At 36.9% G+C, this 22,507-nt stretch overlaps 1 protein-coding gene across 3 annotated transcripts in view; it reads left to right on the forward strand.

Moving 5' to 3' along the window:
• Window positions 1-6,279: 6,279 nt before the first annotated feature.
• Dpck (Dephospho-CoA kinase) overlaps window positions 6,280-22,507 on the forward strand; it is a 65,236-nt gene continuing 49,008 nt past the window's right edge. The window contains exon 1 of one of the 3 annotated variants that reach the window (XM_089255959.1): window positions 6,280-6,542. In XM_089255959.1, coding sequence (XP_089112085.1) covers window positions 6,431-6,542 — 112 coding nt within the window. In that variant the 5' untranslated portion in view covers window positions 6,280-6,430. The remainder of the gene's footprint in view (window positions 6,543-22,507) is intronic. The other 2 variants (XM_089255960.1, XM_089255958.1) reach the window with 2 other exon arrangements.

The raw sequence follows: 22,507 nt of genomic DNA on the forward strand, positions 1-22,507 counted from the left end.
AAACTTCTTCCGGACCCGCATCCGCATCCGCATCCGCTCCGTGTGAAAGGGCCCTTAGGTTTTGACACATGCGGACGACGTCCGGACCCGCATGAACATTTCCTAGGTGCGGAGATTTTTCGGCTCGTCTGAAAGGCGCAGTATATTCCAATTGTTAAAACTTCTTCCGCATCCGCTCCGTGTGAAAGGGGCCTTAGAGGCTGAAAAATGACTCTGCCTCAAATGTTGGAACCTAGTTTTCACGTAATTTCGTTTTTGTCTCCCCCCCCCCTTTTTCCCCCTCTCGCTTAAAGTTGTTTCTCTCTCGCTTGATCTTTTTTCCTTTCTCACTGTTATCGAGTTTGATAATGGTTCTTCTTTACTTCATTAAGAGCTGACAAGAGTTCAGAGTATTCTTATTTTTGTCATCAAATCGAGTTTGGTTTGGATTTTTTTCCCTCCCTTTCCTATTGTGTTTTTCTCGTTTGATATTTCCTTTTTCTTTCTCAAAAAATAAGTGATTTTTTTTTTATTTATTTTTCCTGTGAAAACTTGATGCTTTTTCCCTCTTCAGTTAAATATACTTTTCTAGTTAATCCTTTCCAAAAAAAAAAATCTATGAATAATATGAATTTTAGAATTTTTCAATGGAATGTCCGAGGCGTCAAGTCCAAATCAACCTTTATCAGAAATTTTTGCTTAAACTATGATATATTATGTTTACAGGAGACTTTTCTGGAACCGGAGGACCATTTTTTTCTTGCTGGTTTTCAGATTTTTAGAAATGATCGACTTCTCCCAGGTGGTGGTTTAGTGACCGCGGTGAATTCATCTCTTTCTTCATCCTTGATATGGAAAATTTCTGACCCTTTTTTTGAAATTATGATTGTTCAAGTTTTTCTAAACAATTTTTCTATGTATGTTGTTAATTTTTATCGTCCTCCAGGTGTTTTCAATATCGCTGCTATCGACAATATTTTCTCATACATCTCTGGGAATTTCATCATAATCGGAGATTCCAACAGTCATCATCCAAATTGGGGAGGACATATTGTATCTCCTGCAGGTACTATGTTATTTAATTGGTATCTTAATCATAACCTTTGTCTAGTTCCTCCTTTTTGCCCCACCTTTTATAGTAAGGACTTACAATCTTATATCGACTTATGTTTCTGTAGCCCAGGTCTTTATACATATATTATTTGGTCTCCCTGTGAATCCTTATTCAATAGTGATCATTTGCCAATTAAGATTTCCGTCTCTTTGAATAAACAATTCATATCTCAGGAATTCCGTTATATTAAATGGTCAGCGGTAATGGCAGGTCTCTCTGTCATCCCCGCTACTAACGATTTCGATAATATTTACAACTAGCTGATACCCGGCGACGTTGCCCGCCCCGTGAAAAATTTATATACGTATAGCTTATTAATTACTTCTTAATCAAAAAATTTCTGCATCAAGTAAGAGAAAATTACTTTTATATTTAAATATTTTAATTAAAATTTTCAGGCAATCGCTTGTGGATACACAATATTTTTTCTTTTTCCATCTGGTGTGTAGATGTACAAATTTTTGCTATTACCAACACGCGAACTGGTGACGAAAAGGTGTGAAAAACAGGGCTCAAGTAAGTTGATACCTGCCACTGCTAACAACTGGCCTTGCACTTTGTTGATTGTCATGGCGAAAGCTAAACGAATCGGGAACTATAATCGCTTGAAAGTGAATGGCATTTCTTCGGTGATGATTGGGATACGTGGAATGAAGACTTCTTTTTCTTTGTAACATCCAGTTAGAATCGTTGCTTCAATGATGCAATTGTGCAATTTCTTCACGCAGAGTCTGTTGCCATAGCAGAGTATCGGTGTCTCCAAATTTTCTTAAAAGCATTACAGGTGCTCCGACTTTGAGGGTCAAATTGTGCGGGGGCACACCCGGAATATCCAAAGAGTTCAGAAATTCTGCAGGATACAGAACTGTCTGCGCTGTGTCTGTGACAGTGTCAACCGATTTGTAAGATGCGGAGTCTCCCGGAATAATTTTTAGGATTTTTTCGTTGATCTTGTTCACACTGTCATTTTTCGGTGCCAGAATCGCTCTCTCACAAAGCCACTCATGGTTTCGGTGATTTTGTTGAATGTTTGGGAAGACTTTGTCTGCAAGTTCTTGAACTGAGTTTATATATATAATAACTGGCAAAATCCATTTGGGAACGTTATCAGTCCAGTGCTTGGGTCTACGGGAATTCTTCCATTGCCAAGTTTGATCAACTGATGTGAAAATGATAGCAGTGCTGAGTCATTTTGCAGTTGAACTCGCATGTTGGTGGATAATGATAATTTTTTAGCTTCGTGCCAGAGTGTTGATGTCCTAACAAACTCGAGGCGACCACCGATAGACAGCACCTTCACTTCCAACCCATCTCACTAATGGCAGTAAATTGCAATGTAGCGATATGACCAGAGTTGGTGTTTGGTGAAGTAGAGTGCTGATGATTTGAGGCAAGCATTGAGTTCATCAGCTGGCGTTGAACATTTTTATTCCCAGTTTTATCGCCGTAGTTGTTGTTCTCTGTTGTTAGTGACGTCATATGTCCAGCTTCTGCAGCGAATATTATTCAAACTCATTTTAAACACTTTTTAAATTGAAACTATACCTCAACGATGGGTGGTTGATGAGATAAAGGCCACATTAGCACTAACAGGACACCCTGTATACATGCAAGCAAAAATATCTGGTGCTTCCCGGGTTTTTTTTAATTACTGGGAGGATTGGAGAAGTGACAAACCATTATAAAGGAATGAACTGTTATGATGGCAGCGTTAAAGATGTGACAAACTATTGTAAAGGCATATACATGTCTGAAATGCATTGTTGGGAACCACGGTAACCAAAGTAAACGTTCCGAAAGTGATTGTTGAGGCCCCAAAACCATTGTTGCCCGACAGTTTTTCGCCCATTTCGGGCATTTGCCCAGCTCTGACGAACTTTTAAAGTAGCCTACGGTTCAATCCCGGTCCTGTTTGGTATATATGCAAAATCTGGCGACGATCGGTCTAAAACTGTAGATTTGTATAAAGAGCATACATACATACATACTTTCACATTTATATATAAGATCATGTTGTTTCCATTGTTAACTCAGCTAGATACTCTGTGTACCGGAAGAAACAACCTTGGCTTAAGTTGGATAAAGAAGGGCGTATTGCTCTTATCGAAAAAAAACGGGCTTTCCGTTTATTTCGCCGTGTGCCCTCTCAGTACAACTGGATCAAATATAAAAGATTAGCTTCTGTTTTTCGTCGCCACCTTCGCATTCTACGATTGAAGACTCTAGCTCAAGAACTTCATCCTTTTACTTAGCCCTCAGTTCTTTTTTCTGTCTTGCGTAGACACCGTTATATCGTGACGAAAACTTGGGATGATTCCCGGCACATTTTCAAGATTGCTAATAATAGTTATGTAGATCCTCTCGTACAGATCCAATTTTTAAAATTTAACCACTTTTCTTCACCTGGCCGGTCTCACACCGTAACTTTTTATGGTCCTCCTCGTGAGTACCAGGCTTACATGGATGCACCGTTCACTTCCACGGAAATTCGTAGAGCCACTGGTTCTGGTCGTTCAACGACCCCTGGTCCAGATGGTGTTCCATTGAAGGTGTATAAACTCCTTCCAAATAAGGGGATTGAATTTATGAATGCTTTTAATGCTCTTTGGTCTTCATCGCTGGTGCCGCCGTCTTTTAAAGAAGGACGTATTATTTTTATTCCCAAGTCAGGAAAGCCAACAACTGATCCGAAGAACTTTCGTCCTCTGATTCTTATAAACACTATTAGTAAAATCTTTGAGAGAATCATTCTTTTTAGGATCACGTGGATTGCATTACGCTTTGAGCTCTTTCCAAAAAACTTTTATGGTTTTCGACCGAAAACTGGTGCCGAGGTTTGCATTAAACATATGGTGTTTTCCATTTCATATACCCTCCAAAAAGGCTACACTAGCTACATTATCGCTCTGGATTTGAGAGCTGCTTATGATTCCGTGAAGCATGATTTGCTCATTTCCAAATTAGCTCGCTTGGGCTTCCATGGAAAATTTTTAACTTGGCTCTTTAATTATCTCTCAAACCGTAAACATGTTATTCATTGGAGGGGTTCCAGATCTGGGGCTTTTGCTCCCAACTGTGGTCTTTTACAGGGATCTACCCTCTCACCCGTACTTTTCACTCTGTTCACATTAGATATAACCTCATATATTACTTCTGACATTAATTTCTTTATGTATGCCGATGATATTTTTCTCCAGATGAATGCGTTAGATGGGAAGTATGCTGAGTCCAGGTTGATGAACACCTTGCCTAACATTCTCAGATGGGCTGAAGATAGTGGCTTGTGCATTTCTCTATCCAAATCTCGATTTTCTATTTTCTCACGGAAACGACCTCCATACTTTCCTTCTTTCAGCATTAATGGTGAATCCATTCCGTTCGATCCGTACTTGAAAGTTCTAGGTGTTCATCTGGATTGTACCCTCACCTGGAAAAAACAATTATCATCTCTGCGTTCTAAGGGCACTCTATCTTTGAACATTTGTCGCTCCATCTCTCACTCCTCAAGAAATATTCCTTGCAAGTTCCTCAAACCTGTGCTAATGAGCATCATTGGAGGTACCATTGGTTACGGAGCGGTGGCTTGGTTTAATGCAGCCAAATCTTCTCTCACCAAGATCAACTCCATCTATAGCTCCTCGATGAGATCTATCTTAGGCTTCCCTACTTCAACTCGCATTGATAAACTCAGAACCATTCTAGCCCTACCCTCCTTTCAGGATTCTATTCTCTTCAGAAGGTTATCTTGTATTTCTGCCACAGCCTCTCCCACGCAGGGTCACTCTAACCATATGGATTCGGGCTTTCGTCGCCTCTCTCCATCTTTGGCTAGGAAAATATCACAGTTCAATAATACCATTGGTTTTTCCCGTAGGTTCATGTTGCGTCCAATTTATTCCTTTTGGCCGTGGATACCCTCGAATATCTATTTCATATCGGAGGGTCTTAATTTTCAAAAAACTAAGTCTACCATCCCTTATCAAACAATATTCCAAGAGTACATTGAGTCTCTGCCGCTGAATGCTTATATAATTGCTATAGATGCGTCTAAATCATCTCAAGTGGCTTGTGGAGCTTTCTGTTTGGTTACTAAAGTTATCAAGTCTTGGTTCATTAATAAAGACTCCTCAGTTTTCACTGCGGAAGCCCTTGCTATTACTTTAGGTCTCAGATCCTTCATTCAATCTTCTAATACTCCAATATTCATATTTACGGATTCCAAATCAGTCATCATGGCTCTCGACAATTTTTCTATTCATTCGTCTACGGTGACTCATTTCCTGTATGCTCAACTGGTTCATACTAGTTCATTGGTTTACAGCATATCACTAATTTGGGTTCCAAGTCATTCGGACATAGCCATTAATGAGACAATTGACAATCATGTTCGAACTGTAGCTTCTTCCACTGTTGATCTACTACCCTCTAGCCTTTATGTGGAGGACATTCGTTCTCTTTACTCTCGACATTTCAAGGAAAATATCCGTAATGCTCTTTTCTTATCTATTCCTGAGTTTAGCTCCTTCTATAACTGCTGCCATAACTTCTCCCCTCTTTTTTCGAATAGAAGGTTGGAATGCTTGTTTTACAAACTCATTTGCAATAGATATGAATGATTACCTCCATCGTATTAGGAGAATGGCTAACCCTCTCTGTCTACAATGCAAGGTACCTGAAACCTCCTCTTTTTGTTTTCTTGTATTAGATTCTCCCTGGTTCGTTTCTCAACTTTTAATTCTCTTTCTCCACCAGTTAGTTGTTGGTCCGAATTCTGTTCAGGCAGACCTGAGAGCATTATCTGTAGCTTTGAGAGGTTTGTTACCCTTAGTCAACGTTTTTCGTGAGTTTTTATTTTTTTTCCCCCTCTTTCTCTCGTTTGGTTTTTGTCTTTTTCTGCCTTGGTTGTTTGGTTTCATTTTTGTTACCACACACTCATCCAGGGACTCCATGTCATCATATCATTTTAAAGCGGCTTAGCATCGTCCCCTAAGCCTGAAGACTTCTTCTCCATCTCATATAACATCTCCATCTGCGTTTGTTTCGTCTGGTTTGTGTTTTGTTTTTTTTTCATACCCTTCTGAAGAAGAGGGAAGAATGGAAATTGCTGGAATTCCTATGTGTTCTGTGATTGATGACAGCTGTTTCGTTAGTATATTTTTATAACATATTCTATGCTCTTGTCTCTTGTGGAATGTTCTTTCTCTAACAGGGGATGGCCCGAAGGCATAAAGTCCTGTATAATTGAAGAAGAAGGATAATAAATAAGTTAATAGTTGTTCATCTAATTGATGACTCTATTGTTCATTAGATGCGACAATTTGTTGTTTTCTTTTAGAAATGTTCTTAGTTGGTCTAACGGGGGGTATTGCCTCTGGTAAGAGCACGGTGGTCGCTTCCTTGCGTAGCTTAGGAATCCAAGTAATCGACGGGGATCTGATAGCCCGCGAAGGTAAGTTTCTTCCGTTTTCCTTTGTGTTGCAATTATGCGCCTTCTGACATCAAGTGCTTACGCAGAAGAAAAAAGAAGTTACGTTGTTTTGCTGTGAAACATTTGGTTCTTGGGAAGGCCAACTGTCCCCCCCCCCCCAGCAGGATTGGGTTTTTAGGAGGTGGTAAATAGTATTAGCCACTGCAGTGGCGTAGCCGAGACTCTCTCGATAAAAATCTTGCCTACGTTGGCGCCTATTCTTCTAAATGACATGACCTTTAAAAAAACTTGATGAAAAAAAAAATTAATTTCCTACCTTTATTGACTAAAATGATGACCTTTATTGACTAATGAACTAAATGAATCGCCATTTAAATTTGCGCTTCTTGCAGTTTCACAGTCATTGAGTTTGTACAAGTCATTTGAGAAGAGGAAAAAAATATAGAGGTTTTCATTACATCATTTTTGAAAATTGCTCTCAAGGTCTGGAAACATGTTCAGACCAGCCCCTGTTCCCGCCTTCATTAAATGACAAAATCTTGCCCACTTCTTGCTGTAACTTTTTCCACCCGCAATTAATCGTTTTCTGTAGAGATCCTAGAAATACCTTTCATAGGTGCCTCATTTTTGAGGATATGGCGTTCACGAAATGCTCATTCTCAAGAGCTTTAGCTAAGGTGCCTTCTGAAGAAATTAGGCATGGGAACCTATTGTGGGGAGACCACTGAACCTATGAAGTAATGGCTAGGATTGAAGCTCCAAGAAGTATTGCTTTTTCTTTGGGAGCCTTAGGTAGAGGAAGCCTAGGCTTGTAGAAATACTACCAAAAAGGAGCCTTGCAAAATTTAAAGTGCCCAGAAATGCCAGGTTATCTGTGGATGCCTTCACAATAGTTACTAGCGTATGTATAGGGCAGTGTCAAAGACTAGGCTTTTGAGCCCTAAAAATCCCAAGATGAAACACAAAAAGGGTTCTGGACAGGGTTGGCAAGGTTTTGGACTGTACGGTAAAAACCCTCTAGTCCTAAACATGTCCAAAACCTCCTATTTATAACTATAAGTGAAAAATTTTGCAATTTGATAAAGAGGTAACTTCTGTAATCAAATATCAAGCTTTATATTATATAAATTATATTATTAATTACCTTGAATAGGCCTATAATAAAATTTTGAAATTCAAAACAGTATATGTAAAGGGTTGCATGACTGATATCAGGTTATCAAACAATTGAAACTGAACTGTCTTGAGGTTAGATACAGGGTTGGCAGGTTTTTGACACATGGCAGCTTTTGACGGTTTAAACTGTCACGTCAAAAACCCTCCGTCTCTCTCAAAAACCTTTGTCAAAAACCTCAAATATTGCTTTTCGATATAAAAATTCCTATTGGAAATGTACACATTAATTGCATGTAATGTTTAAAGTGACTATGTTATACAAAGAATAAATATTTAAAATATGATTCTAAAATAGTTTTCTACTCTCGACAGAATTATTTTGGACAATATATATGCTTTTTTTCTTATAAAATTTGAATGAAGCATAACATGAACAATGAAGGTAAAACTGTGGAACGATTTGACATTCCTTGATTCAAGATGATTCTTGATCTTCCAAAATTTCTTCAAGGGCTTATATATGTTTGCATTGATATAAACCGTCTGCTGTACTCTTTTTACAACAGATAAGTGTTTAAAAAAGTTTATTACATCAGGTATGTAATGTTGATTTCTGTTATTATTAAATTATACCGCCCCTTGGAACATTTCATCGCCCACGTTGGGAATCACTGCTCTACACTCTACTGTATCAAAAGATTACCCTTGGGCTCTCATCTGGTTTTCTTCTCCCCTCTTCTCGGCTCCTGGTAAATGTCAGAGATGGATGTGATTCAAAGACAAGCTCTAATTTATATCCGGCGATCATGATCATATCGAACCATGGTCACCACGGTTTTACAGATTGCTACTGTTAAACACCCCTCCCCCACTGAGCCTGGCTGTAAAATCTTTTCATATTTATAAAAATTTGCAATTTTTACGAATTTGAATGACTAATTAGTTAATTATGATCTTAATTAGCATCAGAATCGTTATGATTGATAAATGACAAGCTTTCAAATTTGTCAAAATTAGTAAATTCACAATTTTAGTAATTTTCACGAATTTGAATGAATAATTAGTTAATTAATTATGATCTTAATTAGCATCAGGATCGTTGTGACTAGTAAATGCGAAGCTTTAAAATTTATGAAAATTAAAAAATTCGCTATTTACTAATTTTCATGAAAGTTGTCAGGTTTTACCGAAGTGCTTGGTAAAAGCCCAAAGGGTGGGCATAATGGCCACGTTAAGGAAAAATATTTTTTTTCGATAAGTAAATATTGAAAAAAAACTAATGGAAGTTTTATATAAGTTAGTTTAGATATTTAGGTTCATGCAAAAAATATTATTTTGACTGTATTTCAATTAGTTTTGTTGGAAAAAATATTTTCCCGCAACCCTACCAAGTGGCCATTTTGCCCGATGTAAAAAACAACTGTTTGATTGCATTTTAAAGAATATTAATGTGTATTCTCTCCCATGAAAGCAATATTATCATTCACTACAAAGGTTGTGAAACTTTTTAGTATATTATTAACAAATTATTGGCGTTTAAAAATTATTTTACAACATTTTGCTAGCTATCGTATTTTATTAATTTACTAGCTATAATACCCGGCGCTGCCCTGGTTTTCTTCAATGAGGCTTTTTTGGATCACGTGATATCTCCCTCTCTTTTTCTTGAGGGACATACAAACCGTGTCCAAGTTAACCAATATGGCGACCTGCGCGATTCATGAAATAAACAGATATAGATTTACACAGAAACGTAGAAATGAATATATATTTTTCTTTTTTTAAGGGGCGCAAGGTATTTCGATCCCCCCCCCCCCCCCGAACTTCAAGTTACCCATCTGTCTGTTACAGCTTCCAAAAATCCTTAGTTAAAGCTATCGAATTTTTTCGATGCACTTTTCACGGGCTCGTAACTAATTTTAAAATATCCTAACCCACATGAATTTATGCAAATAAATATCAAAAGAGACAATATGGAGACATTAATTTTCATACTTGAGAAGATATAAATGAAATCAATGATATTGCTCGAATATCCAACTCAAAAGAATAGGTTTGGCTAATTACTTCGTATTTAATCTCCTGGACTTCGTATATCTCTAAGCAAACTGAATATTTCAAAAATCGAGAATTCAATGCAATTTTTGAAATTATTAATGGGGCGGAAAATCCCACTAATTTCCGCATTTCTACAGTAAAATCGACAATTTTAGCACTGATTTCTATGAGGATCACCCTTTTCCTGACTCTCAAAGCGATGCTGATGATGATTATGACGTCTATTCAAAAAGCCTCATTACTGAGAGTATATTGAAAATGTGGCAAACCATTATAAAGGCATAAACTATTATACATATACTAACAGGATTAAAGAAGTGACAAACCGTTGTAAAGGCATATACACGTCTGAAACGCATTGCTAGGGAACCACGGTAACCAAAGTAAACGTTCGGAAAGTGATTGTTGAGGCCCAAAAACCATTGTTGCCGGACAGTTTTTTGCCCATTTGGGGCATTTGCCCTGGTCTGACGAAATTTTAAAATAGCCTATCGTTCAAGTCGGGTCCCATTTGGTATATATGCAAAATTTGGCGATGATCGATCTAAAATTGTAGATTTGTATAGAGAACATGCACACAGAAAATCAATTTTATATATATAGATTTACAAAAATCACAGATGAACTCATTGTCTTCTTCCTCGCAACCAGCACAAACCTCGTGTGCCCAATGTAGACAGCTTGAACATCTGATCCACCCTTCATTTTGTTTGGACTTTGAAAAACAGTCTCCACAGAAGAGGCAATCGGCATCACTGACGTCACTGTCATCAGAGTCCTCAAAGGAAGCACGCTTAGCCACTTTGGATTTCTGTTTTCCCCTTAACTTTTTTCTTCTTTACCTCGTTTCTCCTTTTATACATCTTTTCCTTTTTTAATTCCAGTTTGAGTTTCTTCCGTCTTTCATTTTCTCTCTTTTCTTCCTTCGCTATTATGAGATCATTTTTATAAGGGCTTGATGTCAAAACTGCTGCTGATCCCTTTTTTCGTTTGGTAATATTTGTTTCAGGGATTGAGACAATATCATGAGGGCTTACAGCAAATGCTGTAGGACTACTGGGCTCGGTGAATGGGCTTACAGCAGATGAGGTGCTAGGCTTGGTGAGTAGGCTTACAGCAGATGAGGTACTGGGCCTTGATGACTCTCTAAACATGAAAAGAAATGCATTGCTGGAATCAACCGAACCTACTGTGAATGCTGTGCTGTTGTTACTAAAAAGTACAGGAAGTGCAGCTTTGGGTTGAAGTTGAAGGTCTGTAGATCCGCAATCTGTCAGAACAGAAGGAGTTTCCTCTTGACCTGGGGCCCGTGCCACCTGATGATCTTCAGCTGGTAGTCAGGCGACAGAGAGATCATGGATGTCTGTGGTAGCAGCTGCAGCGAAATCCACTTCAGTAAATACATCTCTGTTCATTGGGACTATACCACATCTTCGAAATCCTTTTACGGCAATGGTCGGAGTAGCTGCATTCAAAAAAGCCTCACCAAGAAGTCGCGACACCTGATATTGACTAACTAGCCTACCACGGTTATTTCGCAAGAATCTCTCAATTGCTTGAACATAGTAAGTGTTGAATGGCCCCATGAAAGATACATCCAGGGGCTGCAGCTTGTGACTACAATGAGGTGGAAGGCAAACTACAGTGGTATGATTATTCCTAGCTTTCTCAATGAAGTGGAGGTTCCTCGTGTGCATAGCGTGTCCATCAAGTATTAGCAATACTGTGTCTTCTTTTGATGGTTTGGCATATTTCAAGAAATGATCAAACCATTGGGAGAATATCTCAATTTGTATCCACCCTGAAGTGTGACAAACAAAATCTGTCCCGGGTGGAGCACCATCTTTAAGTTCTTCTTTCATCTGCTGCCTAGGAAATATGACAAAAGGAGGAATAAAAATTCCCCCTGCTGACATACAAACTGCAAATGCAACTACAGCGAACACCTCTTTCTGCAGATGTGAGAGAACTAACTTGACGTCTACCTTTAAGTGCAAAAACCTTTGAGGATCTTGACTGAACAGTTAAAAGTCCAGTTTCGTCGACGTTGTAAACCCTATGAGGAGGATACAAGTGACTTTTCTGTACATCCTCTAAAATGTCGAAGAATTTTGTGACATTTGTTTTGTTAAAGGCTTGGGCTCTTGCTGCTGAGGTCGCCTCTGGTTTTCTCAAGACAATTTCAGGATGGCGCTTTCTAAAGCCGGTGACCCAATCTTTCCCAGCTATTTGTTTTTCCATGGTTGAAGTGATTAGCAATATTGTTCTGTTCTGCCAGTTGGTAAGCAAGGCTACGTAAGTCGGCTACTGTTATTCCAAAAAAACGAACCTCCATATCCAAAAGATGATTCACAAGCTGTTTTTCTTGTTCTTCATTAAAGACAGTTCGATAATGTCCCAGAAATTTTTTGTTGTCAGTAGCATATTGGTTTTTGTTTAAAACACAATGTTTTAGAGTGTTTCTTGGCACATTAAACCTTTTAGCAGCTGTTTGCCATGCCATCTTTTTTCAGGGCATCGATAGCTTGTTGCATTTCATTAGGGTCCCAGGACTGCCGCGGGCTCTTCCTTTGGTATTTATACACCATAACCGTGTCTGCAACCAAAACAAAATTTGTTATTGCTTCCCAAAATAAGCTTGAATTCACAGAGATTAAATGAAACACATTGTTATGTTTGAAAACAACATAATGATTAAAATAAATCTCTATGATTAAAATAAATTTCGATAACTGGGAGTCTTTTTGTTTCTGTTATCAAGTCCAAGTTATCAAGATTTTGCTATATATAGGCCTATGTATATATATTTACCGTCGTAAATGTATAAATATTTTTAGTTATTGAAATTTTGTATAAAAATGAAATTAGAACAATAATTACATATTTTGTAGTGACCATGATTGAGGGCAAAATGGCCACTGATGACCACAGCTGTGGCCATTTTGCCCTCTTTGGCGGCATTATATAAATGTGACTCCACAGCATAAACGACTAACCCTAACTCTTATTTCGACACACATATTTATAGCTTAAATCTTGTTGTTTCAAGGGGTGAATGCTAATCACATGTATTAGGTACTTGTATTCAGTTAAAAATATAAATGAAACATGCTTACCTTAGATCAGCACGGTGAAAAACAAGAAAATGTTGAATGATTTCCAAACAAATGGTCCGAACAGCTTCCAACTTCCGCATAACAATGATGGTGGACAAGCGGAGCAGTTGAGGGGTTTGACGCTTTGTGGCAGCACCTTACGGGGGAGAAAATAGCCAGTGGCAATTTTGCCCGCCATGGCCATTATGCCCACCCTTCCCCTATATACTTATGGCCCCCGTATTTCGGGCCTTTACCAACTCGACTTGGTTTTACCACTCTTCGGGCTTTTACAGTAACACATATACGTATATATATAGTATTTTTAATGATATATATTTTAACTAGAGCATAGTTTTTCTTCCGTGTTAAAGGATATGTGATCCCCTCATGTCCCCCACATGCTAGTGCCAGGTCCCCCCCCCCCCAAAAATTTTGTGCACCTCCCTTGAGAAAAGATTATGGTGTATTTTTTCAGTAAAAAAAAGAAACCCCTTTCCGGAAGAAAAAAAAATGTTGAATGCCCCCCCCCCCCACCACATAAGAAAATCCTGCATACGATACAGCATTTGTATATGCAACAAAACATCACTACAACAATAATCAGTAATAAATACATCTACAACGATATTTTTTTTCAAATCTTGTTTGGAATTGCCTGGCTTAATGTTAAACTCTCGGTACAACGACATCATCTACTATGATAAATCCCTCTATAACACGATATTTTTAGGAGATTTTTGAAATCACTACAACAATATTTTTTAAAGTTTGTTCCAAATCGTTTTGAATTTAATTTTAACTTCGCCACTTGTTCTCGTTCTTCTGAAGGCGTCTGATGACATCAATATTTTTCACTAAATGATCACCGAAAGCTAAAGTTATTTGTATTGCTGCACTCTGTGTACGACACAAAAGCGCTATGCGGTAAGCTTCTTTACAGGGTCAATACACATCTAAGTGAATTTTATAAATAAACTAATCAATTACAATTTTTTGTAATGAATAAATACATAAAAGCGAATTTTCCGATGATATTAACAATGCCGATATAGAAAAAATTACAACAATAGCCAGGGGTCTGTCCAGCCGGAATTTGGGTCCGGAAAACGGACCCTTCACAAAATTCCGAGGCAGAAAAACGGGCCCTTCACAAAATTCCGGGGCTAAAAAACGGACCCTTCACAAAATTTGGAGGATAATAAACGGATCCATCACAAAATTCCGGAAAACGAACCCTTCATGAAAATTACGTCGTAAAAAACGAACTTTTGAGACTGCTGTGCCACAAAATTCTTATCAGTTATGACCCTAGTCGTAATAGAAAGCCATTGATCTTTTTTTTTAAGCATGCATTGTTGGCCCAACACCACCACCCCCTCCCCCATAGATGAGTAATCTTATCTATAGAAGTTGTTGGTTGGATACCGGAAACATGACCTTGAAAAGGCGACCGGAGAAAGAGCGTGACCTTGAGAGGGCTTTCCTTGTTCCTAGGCTTCCTGTTAGGACATCCCGCTGGTTGACCACGGATTGACCGCGTCCGATATTTTATCGCACAACCTATGCCATTATACAAACGCTTTAGCCCCGCCCTTCTCCTCAAATGGTCTTTGAATCACAACCTCTTGTTAGTCGTAAAATCGGCGTAGTTGATGTGGATTTTTTGTGCACGTTTTTTTTTCCTGTATTGCGCTTTCATTTTTGAAAATTTAATATGAAGCGTGGTCGACCACCAACAGGTGGAAATTCAAGGAATAGTGATTACTACATTAAAAAAATACGACCAGCTGACGTTCGGGGATGCAGCTCCATAACATCGTTTTTTAAACGAGGATTTGAAAACGTCACCAAAAAGACGTCAGATACAGATAATTCCAATTGTGCTAACCCGGAAAAAATTACTTAAACATTGCTTCCTTCATCGGTTTCGAACCACGCTGTCGAAACCTTGGAAATGGCGCGATACATTACCGATTTATCGGAGGCGCCGAAAAATATTACCGATTTATCGGAAGCGCCGAAAGACATTTCGGATTCTTCGAAAGACATTGCCGATTCGTCGGAAGTGAACAATTCCGTTTCTTCGAAAGACATTACCGATTCGTCAAAAGCGGTGGAAGACATTGCTGATTTATCGGAAGCGCTGAAAAATGCTACGAATTCGTCGGTAGGGCCAGATTTTAAGAAAATTTCATCTACAGAAACTAGAAAAATGGGACCAAAAGTACCGAATTTGTTGAACATCGTACGTTTTGAGAAGCTTCACAGTTGGCTATGTTACAGCATTTCTGTATCTGGCTTTCTTTGCAAAATATGTTCAACATTTTTTGATAAGGGACCCTGGATTGACTAAGGGGTTCAATTTGGGGATCACTCAACACGATGTGTCAACAAGCATATATATAGCCAGAAACACAAACAAGCTGTGAGTGCATCAGAAACTGCATCCAAAAATCCCTTGTATTTGTTTACAGAAAAAAAAATGAAATTGCTGTGCAGAAGACTAAGGAAAAAAATGTAAAAGTTTTAACAAAATATATAAAGATTTTGTACTTCATGATAAAAAAAAAATGGACAGTCTCCGATAATTTTTCTTCTGTAGTTAAGTTCATTGGTGAGGATCTTGGTGACAAAGAAATAGAATGCTATCTTGCTACATGCGGCAACAATGCCACCTATCTATCAAATGTGTCAGTAGACAATCTTACAGAGGCAATATCTTTGTATTTAGAGAGGAAAACTTTGACAGCTTTGCAAGTAGCCACTTACTTTACGTTGATAGCTGATGAGGCAACTGACGAAGCACAAAGAACACAGTTGGGTTTAATAGTGTGTTACAAGATAGCTGGAAGTCAGCTCAGAGAAGAGTTCCTCAGTCTTGTGAACCTAACTGCAACAAATGCAGAATCTGTTACATCTGCCATTGAGAAGTTGTTGATAGCAAAAGCGATTCCAATCACTAACTTGTTGTTTTTAGCTTTGGATGAAACTAATGTGATGAGTGGAGAAATATCAGGTGTACAAAGACGTATACGACACTTGGCACCTCATTCTATTTATGTCAACTGCAGAAATTATCGAATAGCTTTAGTTTTTGTACATTTGATAAAAAAAATATCCCATTCTACAGGCTGTGGATGCCGTTCTCATAAGCTTATGGAAGCTTTTTCACTACAGCCCAAAGAAACGGCAAGTGTTTTTAGATATTCAGCAAAATGTGTATGGTGTAGATGTTTTGAAAATGTTGAGTGTTTTTGGTTACGTGGTGGTTATTTCATGGACTTGCATGCAACCGAGTGATTGATAGGTTCCAACAGTTGATTGAAATGCTCGATAATCTTTTCTCAAAGACTCAGGAGCCTGAATTGAAGGGGATTAGAGAGCAACTTCTGAATACAGATGTTCTCCTATGTATTCTGTTCTTGGCTGACTTCCTCAAAGTTATAAACAGATTTAGCTTGTGGCTTCAGGGCTCTACAATCATGTTTAGCTCTATTAATGCAAAGGTTCTAGTTGTTTGTCAGGAAATTGAAGTGCTTGCAAATGATTTACATACAGGGGAACACTTCAAGCAGTGTAAAGATCTGTTGTGCTTCTCCCAAGAATGCACTGAACTTAGTAGGAAAAAACGAAGAAAGAAAAAGTATGGAATGAGTGCAGACAGCATAATCCAGGAATTTAAGGAAAACTTTGTTCAAAACTTTATTTGTGATTTTCAGGAAGAAATGTCGGCTGCATTTGGTGTGAAAAACAAAATATTAAATGCCTTTGATAGGTTTCACACAATGAATTCAGATTTAAAGACAGTGGAGACTCCTGAAAAATGCCTGGATATATTATTGTCATTTTATGGTGGAGAGCAGCAAAATGAATTTCAGGGGACTGTGAAAATATCGGAACCCATACTTAATGCATCTGAAGGTATGATGGAAATGAATGGGTTCAATAAAGAGGTATCTATTGCAAAATTGTATTTTGAGACACAAAAGAATAATGAAGCAAGTGCGTTTCTCAGAGAAGACAAGAAATGTGAGGCCCAAAAAACTCTGGAAAAAAAAATTCTCCAAATGATGTTTTGACAATTCTGGAGAATGATGCAAGCATCTGGACTGCTTATCCTAATTTAATGAGGTTATTATCATTATGCACTATCATACCTTCATCAACAGCATCTGTCGAGAGACTTTTTTCTCAAATGAACCTTGTGTACACCGATTTAAGATCAAAATTGTCACTAACCACTCTCGACAGACATCTTCGGATCATACTCAATGGACCCGACAAGCTTACAGATATTGAATGCCTTTCAATCATTGATATTTTCAAATCGACTGGAAATAGACGTATAAGGATATGATTGTCGGTACGTTTTTATATTTTTCTGAAGATTTAGCAATTCTCACTTTTTAACTTGAAACTCAATTAGATTTCAAATTAACATAAAATAAAGTAATGCAAAGACTACGACACACAGATTGTTTTTTTGTTTTTTTTGTATAAAGTAATAAATAGGAAAATGAGGTTGCTGTTTAATTAGTATTACTTTCACTGCTATTTTTAACGTTTTCACAAAAATAAGGTACATTTTCACAAAAATATGATACATTTTCACAAAAACAGGACCCTGTGCAAAAAGTCTGGACAGACCCCTGATAGCATAAATTTGATCACACGTGAGGATAATGTTACCTCCTTAATCCCTCTACCACAATATTTTATTTTGGTCTGTAGAATATTGTTATATCAAGATTTAACTGTATATTTAAACTAAATCTATATATATAAAATTGATTTTCTGTGCGTGTGTCTGTGTGTGTGTTCTCTATATAAATCCACAATTTTAGATCGATCGTCGCCAAATTTTGCATATATACCAAATGCGGGGCTCCCACTCATCCTACTTTTCCTACTTTTTGGTAAAATGTCCTACTTTTGTCCTACTTTCTAGTTTTTGTCCTACATTTCCTACTTTTTTTACCAAATCCTATCGATAAAATTTGTGTAATTGATTTTAATTGAGCAGGAAATTATTGATATATCGCCAAATATTACAAATGTTGGAGAATGCAATTAATGATTCTGCCAAACCAGAAATTATCATTTTTAAGGTTATTTGAGGCGGGGAGGGGGGGGGTGGATATGGACCATTTGGTTTATTAATTTTTCATTTGCTTAGTTTGAAGGTTCAACAAAGTAGAGTAGTCATTAAAAACTTCTGTCTGGATGGAAAAATAATTTTGCATTTATTACTTCATGCTCTTGTACAGTAACCAGGGTTGGTAAAAAAACCGGTTTTTTTTTAAAAAACCAAAAAACCAGGTTTTTTTTAAATTTAAACCAGGTTTTTTTGGTTTAAACCGGTTTTTTTGTTTTAAATAGTATTAACATTAAAAACAATGAAATTTCTGAAAAATCATTCAAACTTCCAATAATTAACTAAAATAAAATGTTTATTAATGTAATTAACACTATTCCCATGCTAATTAATCAATAAATAGTTATTAAATTTTAACAAAAACCAACTTTTGCCATTTAATTATTTTTTGCTTAATTCAATGGATTACTGTGTGTTTGAAAATTCTTTTAATGTTATTATTAATCATATAATATATAAAGGTTTTTCTCCAGTTACTTTCAATATACTTAATTACGAAGATATTTTGCAAAAAGTAATAAAAATTAGGTGAATATAATGCATTTAATGCAGCATAAATAATGCAGATTAATTAACGATGATTTCGATATACAGGGTGATTATAACTAAGGTTCTGATTTCAAAACACTGTAAAAAAAGAACAATTGTCAGAATGACGAAAATTTACATGAATATTCCTGAAAAAATTCAATTTTATTTGACAAAGGGGAAAAAATACTTAAAAATGTAAAATTAATGACATCATCCAACATGGGGGAAATTTGCTTGCAGAACGGAAACGATAGCCAGTCATGGCAAAATTATAACTTAATTATAGCATTGCACGAGTCCATAATTCACGGAAACATCACAAAAAAAATGAAGTAATTGAACAAATAACTACAACTTATTCAAAAGAATGTTAAATATGTTGTCCACCGCGTGTTCTGGCTATGAGGTTGAAAGTACAAAAATTCTTGTTCAACAGCAGAATCAGAGTATGCCATGGTCATAATGTGGATGTGCTTGCAATTCAGCTTTATCAAACCAAACGCGCCCCCTTTCCCCCGTTCATATTCCTGAGGAATGAGGAACTTCTAACATATAGGGAATGTGCTGGAGATTACAATTCACCAAAGTTTGGAATCTGACCACTGTTTATAACATTTTGAGGTACCCCCACAGCCAGAAGTTACAAGGGTTAAGGTGCATCCTGTCAAAATGGGTCTTCAGCAGCTGCTTTGCTGGTATTGCAGTGTGCATCTTGATAGAAGTTCTATCCACACACTGATGCTGTGGAAGTGCCGAAATGATGTGGTTGCACAAAATAGATTATACTGCTGGCCAAGTACAGCATCATCTACTTGCACATTTTGCACTTTTTTCTTTTGCGAAATAAACGTCCATTGCTTCAGGAGTATCCATGCAAATTTTCAGTTCATTCCGATCAGTACTTATTGTATAGTTTTGGAATCAAAACTTAAATTATAATCACCCTGTATATAGCTGATTATTTTTCATAAATATGTTACTACTATATAGTAGAACCTTGATTAACTAGGCTTAACAGTGTGTGTGTGAAAGTATAAAAAAAACAACTATTGAATATTAAGACTGGGAGATATACAGTAGGAGATGTGCCACTTCTTATGGGAAAGAAAATGAAAATGTATGTGAGGTAATGTAACAACTAGTACACTAGTCTTTGACCTTTAAGGACAGCTGGTGTCTTTATTGGATTATAGGACCCACTGCCCCTAAAATGATGGTGTCACTACTGTAGCTGCTTCTTTGTGAAGGGAAAAAGAAACCCTGTGAGATATGTAATACACCACTACATTTAGATGTGTGATGCAATCCTTATTCATGAATTTGCTAAAGATAGAGCATCAGAATGTAGCCAAAGGTTAGAAAATGTTGTAAGAATGAGAAATTTTGGCTTTTATATATAACTTTAAATGACTAAGATACTTCATATGAAAAATATATATATATATATATTCTGGCCACTTTTATGAGACTTTTTGAAAAAAAAACCACTTATAAAATCTTATGTCATTTAAAGATATACCGCCAGAATGTACCCCAAGGATATAAAATGAGGTAAAAATTAAACATTTTGGCTAATAATGAACAAGTGATATTTTTCAGGGGAAAAAAAATGATATTTAGGCCACTTTTATCTGATTTTTTGAAAAAAACGAAAGTGTTTTTTTTTTTTAAAAAACCAGTTGGTTAAAACCAAGGTTTAAACCATGGTTTAAACCAAACAACCCTGACAGTAACTAACATTTATCATTCAAAATTATGGTGCAAATAAGTGAAACAACAGTTTGCATTTCAAAGCAGTTGGATACATAGGCCTATTCTAGGTTTGGTGATCCTGATGCTACCCAATAGCATTCAGTTGTCTTCTGAATTTTTAAGGCATGAAGTGGCATAAACAACATTTACAATGCTCAGCAAAGAGCTAGAAATGGAAGTACTTCATTTGTCAAAAATGATTACTGGCATTGAAGAGTAAAGTGTGAACAAATCCCTTTAAAAAATGATGGACAACACAGTAAAACTATCTGGTTCACCTTGCCTTATTTACAACGGATCTTGTAATCTACACGTTTTGCACTGTGCTTTTGAAAATGGTCTCGAAGGAGTTTTATTAAAAAATAGGCATCATTCTTAAAAAACGTACTTCAAAATTTGCTGTGCATTGCTGAAGAAAGTTGACAAGCTCTGCACTTTGGAAGACTCCAAAAAGAATGTAATATATGTAGGCCTATATGAGGAGAGACAGCAAAGAATTATCTGTGGTTGCTAGTGCTTTGTTTTGGCCAAAAATTTGTTTTGTAAACAAGCCATTTGTCATTTTGCTTTGGCTTGAGTCAATCTTATAAGAAACTGAAATAATGCTATGAAAAAAAAAAGTTAATTCAATTTTATTTTTTTTTAAATTATTTGAATTTTGCAAAAAAAAATAATTTTTTTTAGGGATTTTTTTTCATTATGCTATGAATATGTTGTCTAAGGGGGGTTACCCTCCCCCATCCTACTTTTTAGTCCTGCGTTTTCCTACTTTTTCTCATTTTTTGAGTGGGAGCCCTGCAAATGGGACCCAACTTGAACGATAGGCTACTTTAAAATTTCGTCAGAGCAGGGCAAATGCCCCAAATGGGCAAAAAACCGTAGGGCAACAATGGTTTTTGGGCCTCAACAATCACTTTCCGAACGTTTACTTTTGTTACCGTGGTTCCCTAGCAATGCGGTTAAGACGTGTATATACCTTTACAACTGTTTGTCATTTCTTCAACGCTATCAGTATATGTATAATATTTATGCCTTTATAATGGTTTGCCACCATTAATACTCCCAGTAATGAGGCTTTTTGAATAGACGTCATAATCATCATCAGCATCGCCTTGAGGGTCAGGAAAAGGGTGATCCTCATAGAAATCAGTGTTAAAATTGCCGATTTTACTGTAGAAATGTGGAAATTAGGTAGGGTTTTCTGTCACATCAATAATTTTAAAAATTCTATTGAATTCTAGATTTCTGAAATATTGAGTTCGATTAGAGATATACGAAGCCCGGGAGATTAAATATGAAGTAATTAGCTGGACCTACTTTGGAGTTGGACATTCATGCAATAACATTGATTTCAACTTTTTATTTATATCCTCAAGCATGAAAATTAATGTCTCTGTATTGTCTTTTCATATTCAACTGCATAAATTCATAGTTTAGGATGTTTTAAAATTAATTATGGGCCCGTAAAGTACATCGAAGAAATTCCACGGCTTCAATTAAGCATGGTTGAAAGCTGAAACGGGCAGATGGATAACTTAAAGTTCATGGGGGGGGGGGATCGAAATACTTGCCACCCCTTGAAAAAGAAAAAATTATATATTAATTTCTACGTTTCTTTGAATCTAGATTTGTTTATTTTATGAGTCGTGCAGTAAGTCGCCATATTGGTTCAACTTGAAAACGGTTTGTATGTCTCTCAAAGAAAGAGGGAGGTATCACGTGATCCGAAAAGCCTCATTGAAGAAAACCCGGTCAATGCCGGGTATTATAACTAGTAATCTAAATATATAAAATTGATTTTCTGTCTGTCTGTGTGTGTGTATGTTCTCTATACAAATCTACAATTTTAGATCGATAGTCACCAAATTTTGCATGTATACCAAATGGGACCTGACCTGAACGATAGGCTACTTTGAAATTTCGTCAGAGCAGGGCAAATGCCCAAAATGGTCAAAAAACCTTAGGGCAACAATGGTTTTTGGGCCTCAACAATCACTTTCCGAACATTTACTTTGGTTACCGTGGTTCCCTAGCAATGTGTTTAAGACGTGTATATGCCTTTACAGTGGTTTGTCATTTCTTCAACGCTATCAGTACATGTGTAATATTTATGCCTTTATAATGGTTTGCCACCATTAATACTCCCAGTAATGAGGTTTTTTGAATGACGTCATAATCATCATCAGCATCGCTTTGAGGGTCAGGAGAATGGTGATCCTCATAGAAATCAGTGTTAAAATTGCCGATTTTAATGTAGAAATACGGAAATTTGGTGG

This window comes from Pholcus phalangioides, unplaced genomic scaffold, assembly GCF_987345545.1.
Source record: "Pholcus phalangioides strain wild (caught in Gottingen) unplaced genomic scaffold, Ppha-v1.0 ptg000004l_1, whole genome shotgun sequence".
Classification (NCBI taxonomy): Eukaryota; Metazoa; Arthropoda; class Arachnida; order Araneae; family Pholcidae; genus Pholcus; species Pholcus phalangioides.